Below are 18,365 nucleotides of genomic sequence, written 5' to 3'. Positions count from 1 at the left end.
TGTGTGTGTGTGTGTATGTGCGTGCGTGCGTGCGTGCGTGCGTGCACGGGCGTGCAAGCCTGAGTGTGCCTAAGTGTACATGCATGTCTGTCTGTCTGAGTATGCACAATAAAGCTACAGTACATTAGAATCAAGTGGAGAGGGTTGCTTCAAGAGGCTGGCCCTCAATCTATGTTTAAAGTTACAGAGTGAAGTTGAGGAGTTGGCAATAAGTAGGCTATGTGTGAATTCCAGAGTAAAGAACCTCTGACTTTAATGGAGAACTGGCTAAGAGTGGTACGGCTCAAGGGAGGATGAATATTGTCAGATTGTCTAGTATTATTACTTGAGAGTTGGTCTTAAAATATTCTTTGAAAGGTGTAGGAAGCATATTTGGAAGGTACAGTAAGTGCATTTATAGATGAAAGAACAGGACTGTACTATGTTAATGTCATAGATAGACAATGTCATAGATATTCTTCAGGTTTTATATAATTGAACCAATGAAAAGTATTAACAAGATGTTGTGACTAAATAATACTGTAGATCTGGATCAGATTATTTTTTCCCAGTTCATGAAAATGCAACCATTTTGATTTCCACCTTGACGGCGATGGTATGTAATAATGCCACCGGCGGAGGCATAATAAACATGTAGAATATGTTACAGCGAAGATAACGGCATGTTTATGCCTACTGATGATGTTTATCACGATCACTTTGTTTTGGAGTATCACAACGTACTTCACAAGGTACTTCTGCCTGTGTTCTGTTCTCCTTAACACTTGCTGTGTTTACGTGGTTCGAACGAGTCAGTATAATGGTGATCCTGTTGAACTGCGTAACCCTGGGGATGTACCAGCCCTGCGAGAACATTGACTGCTCCTCAGACCGCTGCCAGATCCTGCAGGTAGGCATGCATGCGCACGCACACATGCACGCACGCATGCACGCACGCACGCATGCACGCACGCACGCACGCACGCACGCACGCACGCACGCACGCACGCACGCACGCACGCACGCACGCACGTACGCACGCACGCACGCACACACGCACGCACGCACGCGCGCACATACGCACACACCCACACACCCACACACCCACACACACACACCCCGTTGGAAAGATGTTGTTGAAAACACAGTGCTCACTGTCGGGAAGGCAGCATATTTGTACAGTACTTGTCCCGCTATCTCACCTTCCCTCCTCTTCTCTCTGTTCCACTCACCCTCTCTCTCACAAGCTGCATGTTCCTGACTACTTGACACTACCATACCTGACACTACCATGTTCTACCCCTGTAGGCTATGTACAGTGCTGTGCTGTGACTCACTATCAACATGTTTGTTGGAATGATATAGCTATAACCTGTACAACACCTCACCAGCTTCTCCCACCATCTGACAAAGTGCAGAGTCTTATTGAAGCTGTGCGTGCGTGTGTGTGTGGGTGTGTGCGTTATATGTCTGTACCTAACATAGCAGCTTTCACACTCTTACTTGAGGATGGTTGGTGGTGTGAGTGCGAAGGAGGCGTTGATTTCCCAGAATAAAGGAGTCTATTCAGACACATTACACAACACTGATAATAAACACTGACCCTCCATGGTCCTGGAGAGTATAGAAACCAACCCAACCAGTTTGCTGTGTTCTGTTGTCTCTGCAGGACAGGTCTCTGGAATTAGTGTCACTTTGACCCAAGTGGCATCAATTCCCCATCCAATTACATGTTGAAATTGAAACTCTCCACTCCAGGCATAATCAACTGACATTGCTGAACAATAAACACTTTCATTTTTGGAAATGACTAACATAATAGCAAAACAAATCACCCTATACAAATACATTTTAAAGGGAAAGTTAACTTCTTAAAGCTGCAATCTATATTATTTGAGGGAGAATAAAACATGATTTTTTGTTTGTAGAAAACTGCGGTTGTTGCATTTGGTGTCCCTGCTCTTCTGTTAAGAAATGTAGATCCTATGGTGCCTAAAGTAAGCTGAAGAACCAGTAGAACCTCTAAATTATCTCTAAAGAAACACGCTGAGCCTGAGGATTAACAGGTTGTTTGTAAAACAGAGGCGCTGCACAGTAAATGCACCTCAACCACGTCAAAGAACTGCTGACACATGCACGCACGCACATGCGCACGTAACGCATGCACACACACATGCACGCACGCACATGCGCACGCAACGCATGCACACACACACACACACACACACACACACACACACACACACACACACACACACACACACACACACACACACACACACACACACACACACACACACACACACACACACACACACACAGCACTGCATTGATTAGGAGTGGGAGGTGAGGCTGGTGTGTATTCTGTCCTCCAGAGGACCTAGTGGGGGGTTTTATCTCAAGTTCAACATACTTGTATCTATAGACGTCATTCAGTATCAGCAAAGATCTAGCACAGATCAGCACCCCCCACACAGTCAATACAACTCCTGTCCGAAAATCCATGGCCCTATCCTGTACATGCAGTGGCCAGGCCTGTGCTGTGCTGTGCACACTGCAGAAGTGCATAGCTACATGCACAGCACTCGCACAATCTATAAACCCTCAGATATCTTTAGGGTATTTGACTGTGCTGTATCGAACAGTACACTACACAGTAAAAAAGCAAATCCAGTTTCCAGGGTGTGATGGAGTGATTGAATATGCCTTGTACACAGTAACATCTGTGTCCATGTGGTTCCATTTGAGTTTAATTAACAGTCAGGTGTAGTTACAGCTGTAGACGGACGGACAGACAGACAACTGGTCAAGGCCTTCTATAGTATCTACATACATTTCAAGAAATCTCTAAGAAGAGAATACCAGCACTCACGGAACTGTCCATTAGTTTAAGGCATTAATTTATTCTTTTCTAATTGGCATATTGCAGAGCAGTCAGCACAACGTACGCGTTTCGGCGTATAGCCTTCGTCAGCGTTGCATTCTCTACATACATAACATCTGACTGAGAATGAATCTGTTTCACTGTTAATATGTCGTTCTTTTTGTGTTTATATCATGTCTCTCTCTCTCTCTCTCTCTCTCTCTCTCTCTCTCACCCTCTCATGTGTGTTTAAAAAAAGGCCCTTGAGACAACTTCAGGATTGAATATTCCACCCCCACAGGTGAAAGAGAGAGAAAATGATGGGCAGAGAAGAGTAGAGACATTTAGAAAGAAAAAGAGGCGGGGTGAGGGTTGAGAACAGGCATTGCAGAAATGTCAGAGGAGGAATCTTTTTCATAATATTTACTGGTTGTTGAACTTTCACGACAATTTGTAAAGGTCAAAGTTTGCAACTCTGTCTATTTCCCACATTAGCAGTCACTCCACATGCCCATAGCTGCACATAACAATTTACTGGCAACGGACCAGTGAGTAAACAGCCTCACAATGTCATCGGTTCAATTTCAGATGGTGTTGCCTGGAGTATTTCCCTTTGAAAATCAAATTACAGGCAACGCGGAGCGCAACGGCTCCCACGATATAATCCTCCATATATGCCAAAGAGCTAATGGAGGCATTTTGCTCACAGCAGCACACACTTTGATTTATTTTGATTTTATTATTTAATTAAAGCTGGGAAGAGTCGATTCCCAGCTTAACTGTGATTACTGTTCAAACAAATTACTTTCAAATCATTAGCCACCTGTTATGAACAAACTACTCAAGTAAAGGTGGGGGGTGCTGCTTAGTGGGAGAAGATGACATAGAAGGTTAGAGGGAATAATAAAAGAGGAACTTTATGAAGAAAGAAAGAAAGAAAGAGAAAGAAAGAAAGAAAGAAAGTGGATGAGTGACAGAATTATAGAAAGTCGAGGGACAAAAAGAGAATGATTGAGAAACTTGAAGAGAGAGAGAGAGAGAGAGAGAGGGTGAGAGACTTCACTTTGTAGTTTGACCCTCCAGCAGACTTTTTCAATATTGCTAATACTAGCATTTATCTACCGTCGGTTCTGCCTCTCGCCTTGTCCCCTCCTCTCACTTTCATTCGGTGTGCTTCGAATTCCGAGTGCTTTACTGGCATAACACGTTGTCTCGCATTGGCAGAGCCAGCCTTGCAACAATAGCAATAATTACACAAGACAAACGGTAGCCTTTAAGTGGATTAGTGTAAACATCAATAGCATTCAACAGAAATTGAAAAATCAGCAGAAATCTAAATTGAAAATCTTCTTCTCGCCCTGTTGTTGCCTTGGCCTCACTTGTTCTCTCTCTTTTTCTCTGTCTCTCTGTGGCTTCCTCCTGTAGGGCTTCGATGCATTCATCTACATCTTCTTTGCTCTGGAGATGGTGGTGAAGATGGTGGCTCTGGGAATCTTTGGCAGCCGCTGTTACCTTGGTGACACGTGGAATCGTCTAGATTTCTTCATAGTCATGGCGGGGTGAGCACCTCCTTTGCTACCTTCCTACTGTATCTCTCCTCTGCCACGGTCAGAACTCGGTTCTCACTCATGTCCAGGAATGTGAAATATTTGGAAATCATATATCTGAGGGGAAAAAAGTGATGCCCACCCTTTACCACCATAACCCAATCTTGCATGGGCATGCGCCATTTAGGAAAATTCCAAATATTTTGAAGATTTATTTGAAATTGGCAGATCTACAAGCTCACAATGCAACTTGTAGCTCTGCCTTTTTCCAAATAATTTAGATTTCTTTTTGTGGTTAAGTGGTTCAAAGTATACTTGAGTGTTGATGTTGAAGTAATGAAAATGTCAGCTTCTTGCACAATGGATCCATAATTATTTTAGAGAGTTTAGATGGTGAACCTTCAGTAGTGGCAGTTAAGATGTCTTTTGAAATTGAGCACTCAAATTATATTAGGCTTTCTCAAAGTTGCAACATAGCCTTAGCTGACAATGTGTGTATTATTTTATATACAAGTGCAGCAGTGCAGTAACTCGACACTAACGCAGCTTTGAAATGTAGACAGTATTACGATGGCTTGCACTGGAGAAATGTATTTTCTATAGTCCCTGTCCCAATAGGACTTATGTTTGTTTCTCATATATTCAGTCTCTCTTGTGCCTTTTGGCATCTAATGCTTTATTTTTAACAGTCTTTCTTTTTGAAGAATTTGTTTTCCTTTGAAATCCTCTTCAAACAGAGCTACACACAAACTGTGGCTTTGAGCCATGTCCATGGAAAACTGCCAACTTATGTCTGTTACTGTAGCAAGTGCAGCCGTGAGGTATTGGGAATGATTTGAAGTGTTTGTTGACTGAAGCTGACTGGAACTGGAATTTAGCCACATTTTGCCAATTACCATTTTATCTGAATGGATGCTAAATGCTCCGGTATAGATACATTCAATTATGGAGTATGGACCCATTATGGACCATTATTGAATCATGTATGGGCAGATGAAGGTCTGATAGACCGAAACCTTAAAATAAAGTGAAACACTTCATACTTAGATATATGCAGAACTCTGTCTTATCACTGTAGTATGAGGAGAAAGCTCTTTACAGGTGCAGGAAGGTATTATCCTTAAAGGAGTCGTTCACCCAAGAAATGGCTACAATGGGTTGTGAAATCAATAGAAAATAAGGGTTAACTACACCCTTAATGTAAAAAACAAACAAACACAAGCATTAACCATAACAACTGTTAGATCATAGTGCAATACATACTGTGTTACATGGTTAACTTTAAAATAGGTGTCTATATTGCCATTTATTTGTATGTTATTTAATTTGTCAGGTTAGTATTGCTTCAAGTCTTGAACCTTGTCACCTAGTATACAGTATAGAGAAGTTTCCCGACGAAAGCCCTACTTCACTGTTCACTCTGTTGAATGTGAATGGCAGCTAACGAACCCACCAGTCTGTGCGGAAGCAGATTCAAGCTGATTCATTAAAGTAGGCTATAAGGGCAGTGATGATGTTAGCGCTACATTGTTGCCTAGATCTGGCAAAGGAATCACTAGGTCTGTATATCACGAACGGTGAGAGCCAAGCTGGAAAGCTTTTCCTACTTACAGTTGGGTGCCACCGATATTGTCATTTGACCCATTTAGGCCTGACCTCAACATTTTTAAAAATCCTTTTCTGAAATAAATATTTTCACGATTTTTCAAAAATAGCAGACCTACAAGCTCGTAGCGCGCCACTCGGTGGCGCGCTATGAGCTTGTAGATCTGCTATTTTTCAATAGCTAAATTATAACATAATGTTTAAAACACCAAAAGGGGTTCCCGCCCAGAATGGGTTAACTGTCCTTTTGCGCAGATCACGCAAACCTCAGCAAAAAGAAAAGGACAATATCGATGGCCTCCAACTGTATAGCATATAGTGGTGAATGAGCATTCTACTGTTTCATCGTCACCTCCTCCGTTTAACAGACCATCAATCTGAATGATGGAACTGTTCATTTTGTTACCTGGCCTGCCCTGCATACAATATTCGGTCTGCCTGGGTGCATGTGTCTATGCAAGCTCTTGAATTATTTTCATACTGACCTCCATCTCATAGCAGACAATAAGAACACACGCACGCACGCACGCACGCACGCACGCACGCACGCACGCACGCACGCACGCACGCACGCACGCACGCACGCATGCACGCACACAGACACACACACACACACACACACACACACACACACACACACACACACACACACACACACACACACACATCTCAGGCGATTTTGCCTGAGACTCTGGGTGTAATTGGTTTAAATTGTCTGTACTTTGCCCTATCTATCTATACAACAACTGGCTTCAAGGTAGACTCTGACAACCATGAACTTTCCAGTTCATATAGTCTGTTGCGGAAATTGGAGTTGTTGGTGTTTGCATTATGCTATATCTGCAACTCTAGTAGACAGTAGGCTTGCTTTTTCCACTTGTTTTTGTTTTGTTTCTGACATAAGTCTGACTCTGATCTATCGATCATCATCAAACATAAACAGCCGCTGATAGACATCCACTGCGGTTGTTCTCTGTCTCTGCATGCGAAACCCCAGCACACAAATGTGCTGCCAACATAAACTGTGGATGAGCCGGAGCTTAGATCGAGTACTGGAGCGCTGCCCCTATGCAGAGTTTGCTTCTTTGGCAGCCAGCAGGGACTCACACTGTACAGAGTGTTGTTCAGAGCGCTTTGGAGTTAAATGATGAGTCACATCATGTGTGGGCAGCTGTAGATCCTGTGGTTGTGTGTTTGGGGTATGTGTGTGTCTTTGTGTTTGCTCGTGCATTTTCAGATTGCGTTATTAGATCACGTACAGTATCTAATGTCAGGAAGTAGATCCAAAAACGAATCATGACTGCCCTTATAAGCCTAAATGGAAAGACAGTGAGTGGGTGTACACTTTTGAGGTATTATATTTTACTTTCTTCAGTATTTAACAATTGCAATACTTTTACTACAGTTCAATTATATGAAAACTTTAGTTAGCCTACTAGTTACTTTGTAGATTTTGATTATTATTACAAAACACAATAACCGCTTCAGCCCTATATTTCGGCCATTTGAAAATAGCAGATCTACAAGCTCACAGTGCATCACGATGCGACGCATTGCAAGCTTATAGATCGTCTATTTTCAAAATATCTTTTATGCATTTTTAAATGGGACATTCTTCACAATGAGTACTTTTACTGTTTGGTTCTTTAAGTATATTTTGATGTGAATACTTTTGTACTCATGTAGCCTACATTTTGAGAATACTCGTCTTCTACTACTTTTACTTAAGTAAAACATGCGAGTACTTCTTCCATCACATGATCACACATTACTATGAGGTGTACAGTATGACGAGGTCATACACCTCTTTCACTTCCACTGATACTGACACCCCAGACAGCTATAGTAGTAGTAGCGCCAATATGTGTCAAATAATAAGCAGTCAGTAGGCTATACCACAGCAGCATACTGTAGCTGCCTCTAATAGGTGCCACAGTGATTATGTACACATACTGTATGTGCCAGCGCAGCACCCAGCCACGTCGTCACGCTAATAACAGTCGCCTCCCAGTGAATGACACTGATCCTAATGCATCAGTGCGCTACGCTAGCCCTGCCTCAGGGAGCTAGACGAGGAGAGAGAGAGGGAGAGTTACCAGAGGGAAGCACCAGTCGCGGCATTATATGCCATTATATTGTTGTGTTTTCCACTCTTGGGACATTTGTTGTGTGCAGTGGTATCCATTTTGCCATGACCTTATGACGTGTGTGTGTGTGTGTGTGTGTGTGTGTGTGTGTGTGTGTGTGTGTGTGTGTGTGTGTGTGTGTGTGTGTGTGTGTGTGTGGGTGCGTGTGCGTGGGTGCGTGTGCGTGTAACCACCTTCCTCTTCCTCCGCAGAGTAATCCTTATGCTTTCTTCTAAGCTAAATGAAACAAAAATAGATTCCATAAAACAACGTGAACAACAGCCAGGGTAAGCTTCTGCATCATCCGTAGTAACAGAAATATAACTTCCTCTGTTTTAGTGTGACCGCTTCCCTCTACACCAGAACTCAAAGTAAACACAAGAACAATCCCATTACTCATCGCCGGCACGCTCAGCCCACTAACCAGTTAAAGGCACACACCCCTGTGTATAGGGTTACACCATGTGCGGGACTGTGTGTGCGTGTGTGACTGTGTGACCCCTTTTCCACCGGTTAGTTCCCAATGGGAACCGGTTCAGTTCTTTTTGGTTTCTTTTGGTTCAGTTCTTTTTGGCTTCTTTATGAGCCAGAGCTCCAAAATTGGAACGTTAATTATGAATTGAGTGGGCAAAACGATACCTATACTACATTGTTTATAAGATAAATATAAGTAAATTAATACGATAACCCTTCCACAGTATAGTAGCTTTTTCATATTTTCTATTTTTTGCATATTTTCCTATATAGAGAGTATGCACATGCATGATTTTCCCATCAGGACATGCCCCCCTCATCTAGACTGAGTGGCAAAACATTGAGCAGCATGGAGTGTTGGAGTTTGGAAGCGCTCGTTGGAAATCACTCAACCGTCCTGCATACCACCTGTTTCTAAATGTCACATAATGCAGGAGACAGCAAAATGTTGTGTTATTGAAAACAAGCACTTCCAAACTCTGACACTTAGAAAAAGAATCAAATGCAGGGCATTTCTTGACGGATCTTTATGAAACAAAAAATTTGCAGATAGAAAGAGGATAATTCAAGCTTTTCGTACAGCTGCAATGTTGGTGAGTTTAACATTGTTTAATGCAATCAGACAGGACTTTTCTGTTTGGATGAATGGGCTGTCAAGGCCAGAAAGTAGTTTTTTGCCACTCAGTGGGCGTTCCCGCATAACTTCCAGGTACGATGATGTCATGTGCATACCCTCTATAATGCCTCATTTGCATATTTAAAAATTGTAATACAATAAATCATTGTCTTCGTGTAAGTAATCAACTGAGGAAGTTTCATGGTGTTAACAATCTAATATAGGTATAGTTTTGCACACTGAATTCATAATTAACGTTCCCATTTTGGAGCATGGCTCATGGACTAAGAACCAAAAAGAACTGAACCGGTTCCCATTGGGAACCAACTGGTGGAAAAGGGCATTGTGTGTCTTGCTGCACGTCCGTGTATCTCCTCTCGTAATCCTCTCTGTCATCTGGAGCGGTTCTGAAGAGGCTAATATGCAAAGCTACACAGCATATTTGTAGCTTTGCTTTGTAGCTGAAGTTGAAACTAGCTCAACTTCTTTGTAGCTTTTGCAGCAGCTACAGACGTTGGATGTGTCTTTGTATCTTCATGTCGCTGGCTTCCATTGAAAATGAATTGTAGACTGTATATGATATGCATCTGCCCGTGTGGACGCAGCATGAGAGGTGGCAGCCTAATTGGCTATAGATAGATACAGTAGCATTGTTATATTGATTAACAAGTGCAGCAGTCTCTTCCTCTAAATTACTGCATATTATTGATATACTATCGGAACGTGTGAAATCCTTCTGAACAATATTATTTTCTTGGTTGTCAGAGTCTACCTTGAAGCCAGTTGTTGTATAGATAGATAGGAGAAAGTACAGACAATTTAAACCAATTACGCCCAGAGTCGCAAAATCGCACGTCACCCACACCCTTTTAGCAGCTGTGTGTGTGTGTGTGTGTGTGTGTGTGTGTGTGTGTGTGTGTGTGTGTGTGTGTGTGTGTGTGTGTGTGTGTGTGTGTGTGTGTGTGTGGGGAGAGAGAGAGAGAGAGAGAGAGAGACAGAGAGAGAGAGAGAGAGACAGATGCTGTAGGTTTGAAGGGCTGACAGAGTGTGTCTGTTCATATAATACTGAGAGTGGGCTTTCTCATTTAATTAGCGGAGCCTGGATGATAGCTGCCTCAAAGGGTGTGAATGTGACGGCTGATTGATGTGTTCTACCACTGCCTGTCACCTGCTACATTACACACACTGATAGACAGAAGAGGATTATGTGCAAACCGTGTGTGTATCTGAGTGCTGATTGGTCTGAGTGAGGACCGAAACCCCTCTCTTCACTTTTGCACCTGCCACCCTTTTTTGAAATGATTAAATAGTAATATTTGTCAGGTGAAAGAAGCGATGTCTCCGTTGTGTTCTTTTTTCCTCCCCCCCGTAACGTGTACGTTTCTGTGTCAGAACCTTGCGGCGTTCGTTTCCGACGTTCTGTTCGTGGTTCAATCATTGTGTTTTGTTGTGGCTTTGCTGCTGCTGCAGTTAGCTCATAACATTAGCTGTGAGCTGTCTGTCTGCCACGCACCCCCCACCTTGGCTGCGCTCCGCTGTTTCACCCGAGTTTAGTTTGAAGTTATATCGAGTGATGTTTGAACATTGCAAACGTGTCAAATAACTGTAGTATGCGCCGTGTCGGGGACTCTGGGTGAGCTCTTCCTCGTGAGTGTGATCTGCTCTGCTGCTTTGCTTTGCACTGCAGCCTGCGTGCCTGGCAGGAATATTTGGCGTTGCTTGCTGTCTCATTGGCCAGAGGCAGCCAATCAGAATGTTGCTACTATGATGGGCAACCAATCACGAGGAGGTCACTACTATGATGACTAGGTCGTCTACATTTGATGAGCTTTCATTATTCAGGTTTCACCTGACAAAATGACATATTTTTGCATCGTAGAGCCCTTTTCTTTTCTTTTTTGTCAGTGTGCGAGCCTCTTCTGTTTTTTTTGTGGACTTCATTAATAGCTTCTTGAGCCTGGCTTTATGTCTGGTAAGCCTTGAGCTAGAGCGAGAAATGTTTTTACTTTATTGTGTCTGTGGGTGTCTGCATGCATGTTTGCTTGTGTAAACATCTTGCTTGTCCTCATGTTTGTATTCATCCACGTGTGTACACCATGCGTTTATGTGGCTTATTTTCCACTTCTTTCACACAGTAATTTAACAATAAGAGTGTACAAATGGACCCAAAGGAAATTAACATCTTATGTGGGCTGTTCATTCAATCTGCATGTCTCTGTGTGGCTGGCTATGTATCTGTTGGTGTTTCCGGAGAGCAGATGGGAAACCATAATTAATCCATTTCCTTTATTTATTTATAGCCAATTATTTTGTACCCCCTTTTTTTTGTATTGTCAGTTGTCACTGCTGTTGTATTCTATGGGCTCACCTGCCAGTGAGGAGCCCCCACCAGGAGGACTAGAGACTTCGTCCCACTCCTCCCGCCCAACACTCCCCGCCGATATGTGCCGCCCCAGTCCGTGGGATTACGTGCATTACGTACATTTATTACCCTCCCTCGAACATTTATTACCCTCCCGGTTGCACCACAGTGGATTCGAACCCACAACCTCCGTGGTGGTGGTCAGGGAATTGATCCATTTCCTTGTTTGTACTAGTTATTTTTGAACACACACAGTTTCTGCTATGTGAGAAATTTGTAGCCTCACAACACTTCCCATCATAATGCATTGTGTGTGTAGAATAGATCACAGTGCAAAATAGGGAGTCTAGGTTGAAAGTGTTCATGTTCAATAGTATATGGTTGAGGTACAGAACTGCATATGCTGCAGTTTCAGATAATGAACAATGTGATCAGTGATGAGTATTTACAGTTTTTCACGATTGTTAACACACGTTTTTCACAACCTAACGGCATTCTCAAAACTGCACACACAAATCTGAAAACCTCACACACAAAATGCTAAACCCTGACTCTCCTTTTCCATGATGACTCTTTGCCATCAAATCTCTTAACTGTTCCCAAAATGGAACTCGTGTTTTCATTTGGTACACAGCCATATTTTCAAATGACACACACATACCATTCATTGAGTACACACAACTAAGCATTGGCTACACACTACCAAGCATTTACAGCACAATGAAGTGAAACATTGAAAACACAATCATAGAAATGGAACACACATGAATGACAATGACTCTGGAGAATGAGCTATTGCTCCTTTTGTAAAATAACTCCGTGTAGGCCTACTTTTTCATAGTCAAACCTAAAACAGCACACACATTTGCAGCCAAAAAAATGTTTTTTTTTAACTATAAACCAGCCTGCTCAAAGCCGGCTCTGTGGGTTCCGTTCATATACAGTACCTTCTACCTCCAAGCTGAAAGGAACTCCTCAATAGGATTCAGGAAAGGAGAATAAGGTGGAAGGAATAGAACAGAAAAATTTTCTAATGATGCCAACAACTGTGTAGTGGCTGAGATTGGGTTGGACCCTCTGGCTCATGGTCAAACCATGATTGAGCACATGGTCAACCACAGTTGCCTGAATCTCATTAGATATGACCGTTCTCCTTGTTCTTTCTCCTCTTCCTCTTCCTCCTTCTCTTCATCCTCTTCCTCTCCCTCCTCCTCCTCATTGTCCTTCTCTCCCTCCTCCTCCTTCTCTCTGTCCACCTACTCCTTTACCTCCTCCTCGTCCTCCTCTCACTCTTACCCCTCTCCTTCTCTGGTTGTTGATCTCTTCAAGGTTCTCCATTGTTCACCCAACAAAACAGAGGCTCTTAAGTCCCTTTTATGCTGCAGTCCTGATTACAAATTGCTCACCAAATCTGAATGTTTAGAGATTTGACTATTTGTGTGTTGTAGGTTGATGCTTTGAAATGTTATGTGAGAAGTGTGTGCAACAACTGAACATTGTGTGTAGTGTTTGGACAACAAGGTAATGTGTAATTGACATCAGAGTGTAAAGAAGGAAAGTCAGAGTCTAATGCAGATAAGGGAGTGTGATGTAGTGCAAATTGTGTCGAGCGATTAGGTACATGAAGTGAAGGTTGTGCAAATTGTGCAAAGTTTTCGATTTTTGTGTGTTAACAATCGTGAAAAACTGTAATAAGTACTCTTGTGTCAGATGGCTGAGTTGGTGGTGCACTCACTGTAAATGCAAACTTGGGAGAAGTTCATGCTTTGTTATTCATTACCAGCTGTCTCTGAACAGATGTGTAACTGTATTTACCACTGAATTTCCTACTCCTCAACTGACAATGGGACATAATCCAAATGATATAGAAGCAATTGTGGTTGTCCCGTACATTTGTTATCATGTTTGCAAAATGATGTTCCTGATTGCAGTCGAAGCCAGATAGTCTCTGCCATTAGCTGCAACACTTTCTAATTTGTTTAGAAACCATGACAGGTTTTCAATTGGCATGGTCAAAAAAAAGGAGAAAAAAAGATTACTGGTACTGCCCTACAACAGCTGCATTTTTGTTTATTTGGGTGAAACATTATAACATTCACCCCAGCTCACAACCAGCAACGCAGAAAAAGCTGAGCTTGATTGGCAGAGCGGCCATGTATGTTCAGGGTCGCTAGACTCACCACACTGGGGACTCCCCTACCGCTATACTATCCCATGGTACCGGAGCTTGGTGCATGAATCGCGGCATTGGTGTTAGAAGTGCGGAAGCAGGTGGTCCTTGAGTGAAGGACGTGAAGGATATTGCGATGGTGTTAAGGTTGAAGCACAGGACTTGGCTGACTTGCAGCAAATTCTGATTGAGGAATGGGATGCCATCCCACAGCAAGATGGGGCTACATTGGCGGTCAGTATGTGGCTGTAGTGTACATGTACAGTACATGAATATGGATTTTCCACACGCTACTAGTTCCCTAACACTTATTACTGTGCAATCATCCAATCTACTAAGCAACTCAAAACAAGGGTGAATGCCAATGGCAATTTTTTGGGGGGCGCTATAAGTACCCACACGTTTAGCTGCGTTGCTCATTCCACGAATGCTGTACCTTGTTGTAAAGGTGACTAGTAAGCAACGATAAAAAAACAATTTATACAATTGGTATTATTAAAGGGGTTCTCCCCTTTTTTAAAATGTTTTTTGTGGCTTTTGCCTTTACAGATAGTAGGCTCAAATGGGGGAGAGCAATGGGGGCGTGACATGCAGTAAAGGCGTCGACAGGAGTCGAACCCCGCTGCCAGACTTGGGCTACCAGCCAAGGTGCCTGGACCGCTGAGCCACGGGCCAGGCCAGGATTCTCCCCTTTAATAATACCAATTGCTTTGGTATTGTATTTTATAATTGACCAAAGTCATTTTTTTGAACTTTTTGGGAGTAGTTAGATAGAATACTAAAAAGGTGCAAAGAGATTGTCCAACCAAAACCAAATACTTTGTGCTTGGTGGGCAGGTATTTACAGCATTGCATTTTCTGATCCACTCACTGGCTCTATAGTGAGACTTACAGACAGTACAGCAGTATGTCGATGTGAGAATCAGCTAAAGTGCTGTCTAACCAGCCCTGCGGCTGCGACACACAGGTGATTGTGCTGCAGTGCTGTATCTGTGTGTCTGTGCCTGACCGTTCACCCTGCTGTGAGGTTTAATTACCTGTGACATGTTGTTGAGCCAGAGAGTTAGATGTGATTCTTGTAGGGGCTAACATGAAAAGATGGGCCCAGAGGCATGTATGCGGAGAGAGAATACTTTCACCAGAGCTAGACAGCTGGTGTACACACAGCTGGTGCACACACACACACACACACACACACACACACACACACACACACACACACACACACACACACACACACACACACACACAGACACAGACACACACACACACACACACACACACACACACACACTTGCATATGCACACATGCACATTGACTCATTAATTGGGATATGTGCACAGGCACTGGAGCTTGCACTGTACACGCAGCATGCACACAGTGCTTTATGCCCCTCTTTTCTGCTTTGGAAACAGCTTTTGAGTCAACATATATTGGATCTATTCATCTCATTTAAATAATTGATGCTATCATCTCTTGAGGGACATTTTGTCTGGCCTGGTAATTGCCATATTAGTTTATCTCATAGATCTGCATAATGTCTGTGGAATTGGGTGGGATCTTTTCCGAGGCCATCTACCTAAAATCCTAAATCAACAGCTAGAGATTGCTGTCAGTAAACATAGATGGACTTGAACTGCTGGATAGACAGTGGATGATTTCTTTTTTTGTTATGATAATCCCTGTACACATACTTTAGGTATCTGCGTGTGTGCGCGCGTTTACATGTTTATGTTTGAGGCTATGTCGAACCAAGACTTTTAATGCTTGCTACGTTTGTTTGAATGCGCTCTGTGTAAAGTATGCGTGCATGTGACCTTTGTTGTGCAAGTGTTTTATCTCTGTCCTTGTGCAGCTGCAAGGAGCTTCCTTATCAGAAATCACTATATAATGGTCCTCACCTTCTCTCTTTGAATGATAGAAATAGTGGCTGCACAGTAAAATGTTTAGTGTTAATTTAACTCCAAAGAGTGTACAAATGGAACGATCCATTTGGTTCCATTTGTAGGCTACACTCTTTCGAGCTAAACTAACACCAAATATGTTTTCTGTGTGGAATGGTGACAATGGACACTAACTGGTTCCAGTCCTAGTTTTCTGTCTACTAACAGCTGAAACTTAGCTCGTGTCCATAGCCCTAATGTGATTGCTGCCATTGCATTTGGACTCTTGGCTTCCTGCCCTCGCATGAAATGCAGACCAGCTTCTCCTCTGTAGCGAAAATATAAAGAACGTTTTAGCTACTCACCAATAACGGGTTGTGTTATTACAAAGCCTACTTTCCTTAGTGGACGCACTCTTAGCCCCCAACCACACGTATAAAATGTACTTTTTGGCCAGAAAGGGATTTTCTTTCCACCGGACGAAAAATACGAAACCCCCATAGACATATATTTGTCTATGTCTATTTTGTCTATTTTTCCCTATGGTGAAAAAAAATCCCTTTCTGGCCAATTTTCTTTTATACATGTGGTGGAGGGCTCAGAGTGCATCCACTAAGGAAAGTAGGCTTTGTAATGACACAACCCGTCTTTGTATTGGTGAGTAGCTCAAAGTTTGGTCTGAGCCTATAGGACCTCAAGGGATCCTTGAGGAAGTTCCAGGCAGTCCACAGCAAAATATGGAACATTTTACCACTTTAATCCCATTTTATACTTTGAAAATAGCCAATGTACAAGCTCACAACGCGTCCCAATACTGCCAATTTTGAGCTTGTAGATCGGCTATTTTCGAAACATTTTGATAAATCTTCAAAACATTTCCCTAGCAAAACATATTTTCAGATGGGGGTCTGCAGAATGTATGTCAATTTGGGGGTCCTTGACATGAAAATGTTTGAGAACCACTGCTTTAGAGTTTTCAACTGGCCTGAAAATTACAATCCAACCCAAACAGACCAGTTGAGTTGAAGCCAAGCACCATACCCATTGACCCCATAACCCCTACCCCACCCTCCATCCCCCCCTCCATACACCCCCACCCGATACACCCCCCCACCCCATATACCGACAGCCACCACCTCCATTTTTCTGTCGCCTTCCTACCTGAAAGCCCACCCATTGTACCACCATATCACCCTCAACACCCCTATTTCCTCACCATTACATACAAAGCAGTTGCTGCCTTAAAGCCCCTCCATACCCAGCCACTAGGGATGTCGGTAACGGATAATTTCCCATCCGGTTAGCCGACCGGATTAACCGGGTCATTAACGGATAATTGGTTGATTTTTTCTTTTTCTTTTTTTGGCTACCCCAAATGTAATATGCATGTATAGGCTACATAATTAAAGTTGGTAGACGAAATGGTATACATTTATTTATGCTCCTTTTAAAAAGACAAACAAAAAAAGCAACATTTAACAATATAAATAAATTGTTGTAGGCTTAATCATCAATAAACAACGCATCGCATCTGCATGCATGCATCTGCGCGTCTACAGTACAGAGGTCCGCCGGTTCTAGTCCAAAACATAAATAAGTCCAGTCCAGATCTGAGCAGCCTATATCTATAAAGCCACTGGACGCATGGGCTAAGCCTTTTTTTTATTATTAAGGAAGATCAGCATGCATGTCACCGTGTTCTGTTTGTTGACTTTTCGCTGACGAGAAAACCCTCAAACATCGATAGCACATGGCTAACTTGATAGCCGGGAGGAGGAGGAGGAGGAGGAAGCGGCGGCGGCTGTAAACGTTCTCCCTCCAGGCCATTAATGGATTTAATAATGTAGGTCTCTGCATTGATACGGTCGACATGTTGTGTTAATCTCGTCTCGCTGTCACTCGCTTAAGTTTTGACTACCGCAAAGCTACCGTTGTAGCCAACTAGCCATTTGAAGTACAACAGAGAACTTTGGGACAACGACATTGCGGGGGCAGAAAACAGCGCCCGAGCGCTGCTGTTCATGCAGCCTGGAGTGTGACAAGCTGGCCGGCGCAAATAACAGCAATTTTAGGCATGTGTGCAACATGACAACTGTTTTAAAGTATTGTACAGTGACAACTACAGTCTCTGTACTGTTTATGTTGTACTATTACTAAAAACGATCTAAAATAAAAGGGATTTAAGATCAGAACACGCATTTATTATTATGCAAATTAACCGTAAAGCTGATAAGCATACCCGGATATTTCTTAACGGTCGGCTAACCGGCTAGCCGGTTAACCCCCGACATCCCTACCAGCCACCAATGTTTTATATCCACTAGTATCCACTACTTCTGAACATGAGTGGCTGTGGCTCAGGAGGTAGAGCAGGTCGTCCAATTAAGACACTGAACCCTACATTGCCTCCAATGTGTCGGTCGGTGTGAGCTTGCCACCATTGGTGTGTGAATGTGGGAAGTGAGGATGCTGGCGTCGACTGTTCGCTGCTTCACCTCCCAATGTATGAATGAATGAATGAACCATTGTAAGCGCTTTGTGGTGGAAAAAGTACTCAATTGTTTTACTTAAGTAAAAGTACCAATACTGCAATTTAGAACTACTTCGTTACAAGTCCTGTTTGGGTGACTTTTGCTCACTGCTCTGCTTGGTCAATAGGAAACCAACACTATAAGAAAATAGAACCACCACCTCGGTCACAGAGATAGGGTTGGGGCTACAGTAGGTCCTCTGCAATCT

The 18,365-nt window shown here is 42.9% G+C and overlaps 1 protein-coding gene across 1 annotated transcript in view; it reads left to right on the top strand.

Annotated features, from left to right (window-relative positions):
• Window positions 1-799: 799 nt before the first annotated feature.
• The window catches only part of LOC306921294 (voltage-dependent T-type calcium channel subunit alpha-1I-like), a gene marked incomplete at both ends in the record, with an annotated part of 148,815 nt that continues 131,249 nt past the window's right edge, over window positions 800-18,365 (top strand). Inside the window, 2 exons of the mRNA XM_079498403.1 lie at window positions 800-889; window positions 4,268-4,401. Of these exons, the coding sequence (XP_079354529.1) occupies window positions 800-889; window positions 4,268-4,401 (224 nt within the window). The remainder of the gene's footprint in view (window positions 890-4,267; window positions 4,402-18,365) is intronic.

The sequence above is a fragment of the Electrona antarctica genome, assembly GCF_951216825.1.
Source record: "Electrona antarctica genome assembly, chromosome: 4".
NCBI classification, from domain to species: Eukaryota; Metazoa; Chordata; class Actinopteri; order Myctophiformes; family Myctophidae; genus Electrona; species Electrona antarctica.
Note: the sequence above shows the minus strand (reverse complement) of the source record. Positions and strands in the feature narration are given on the sequence as shown.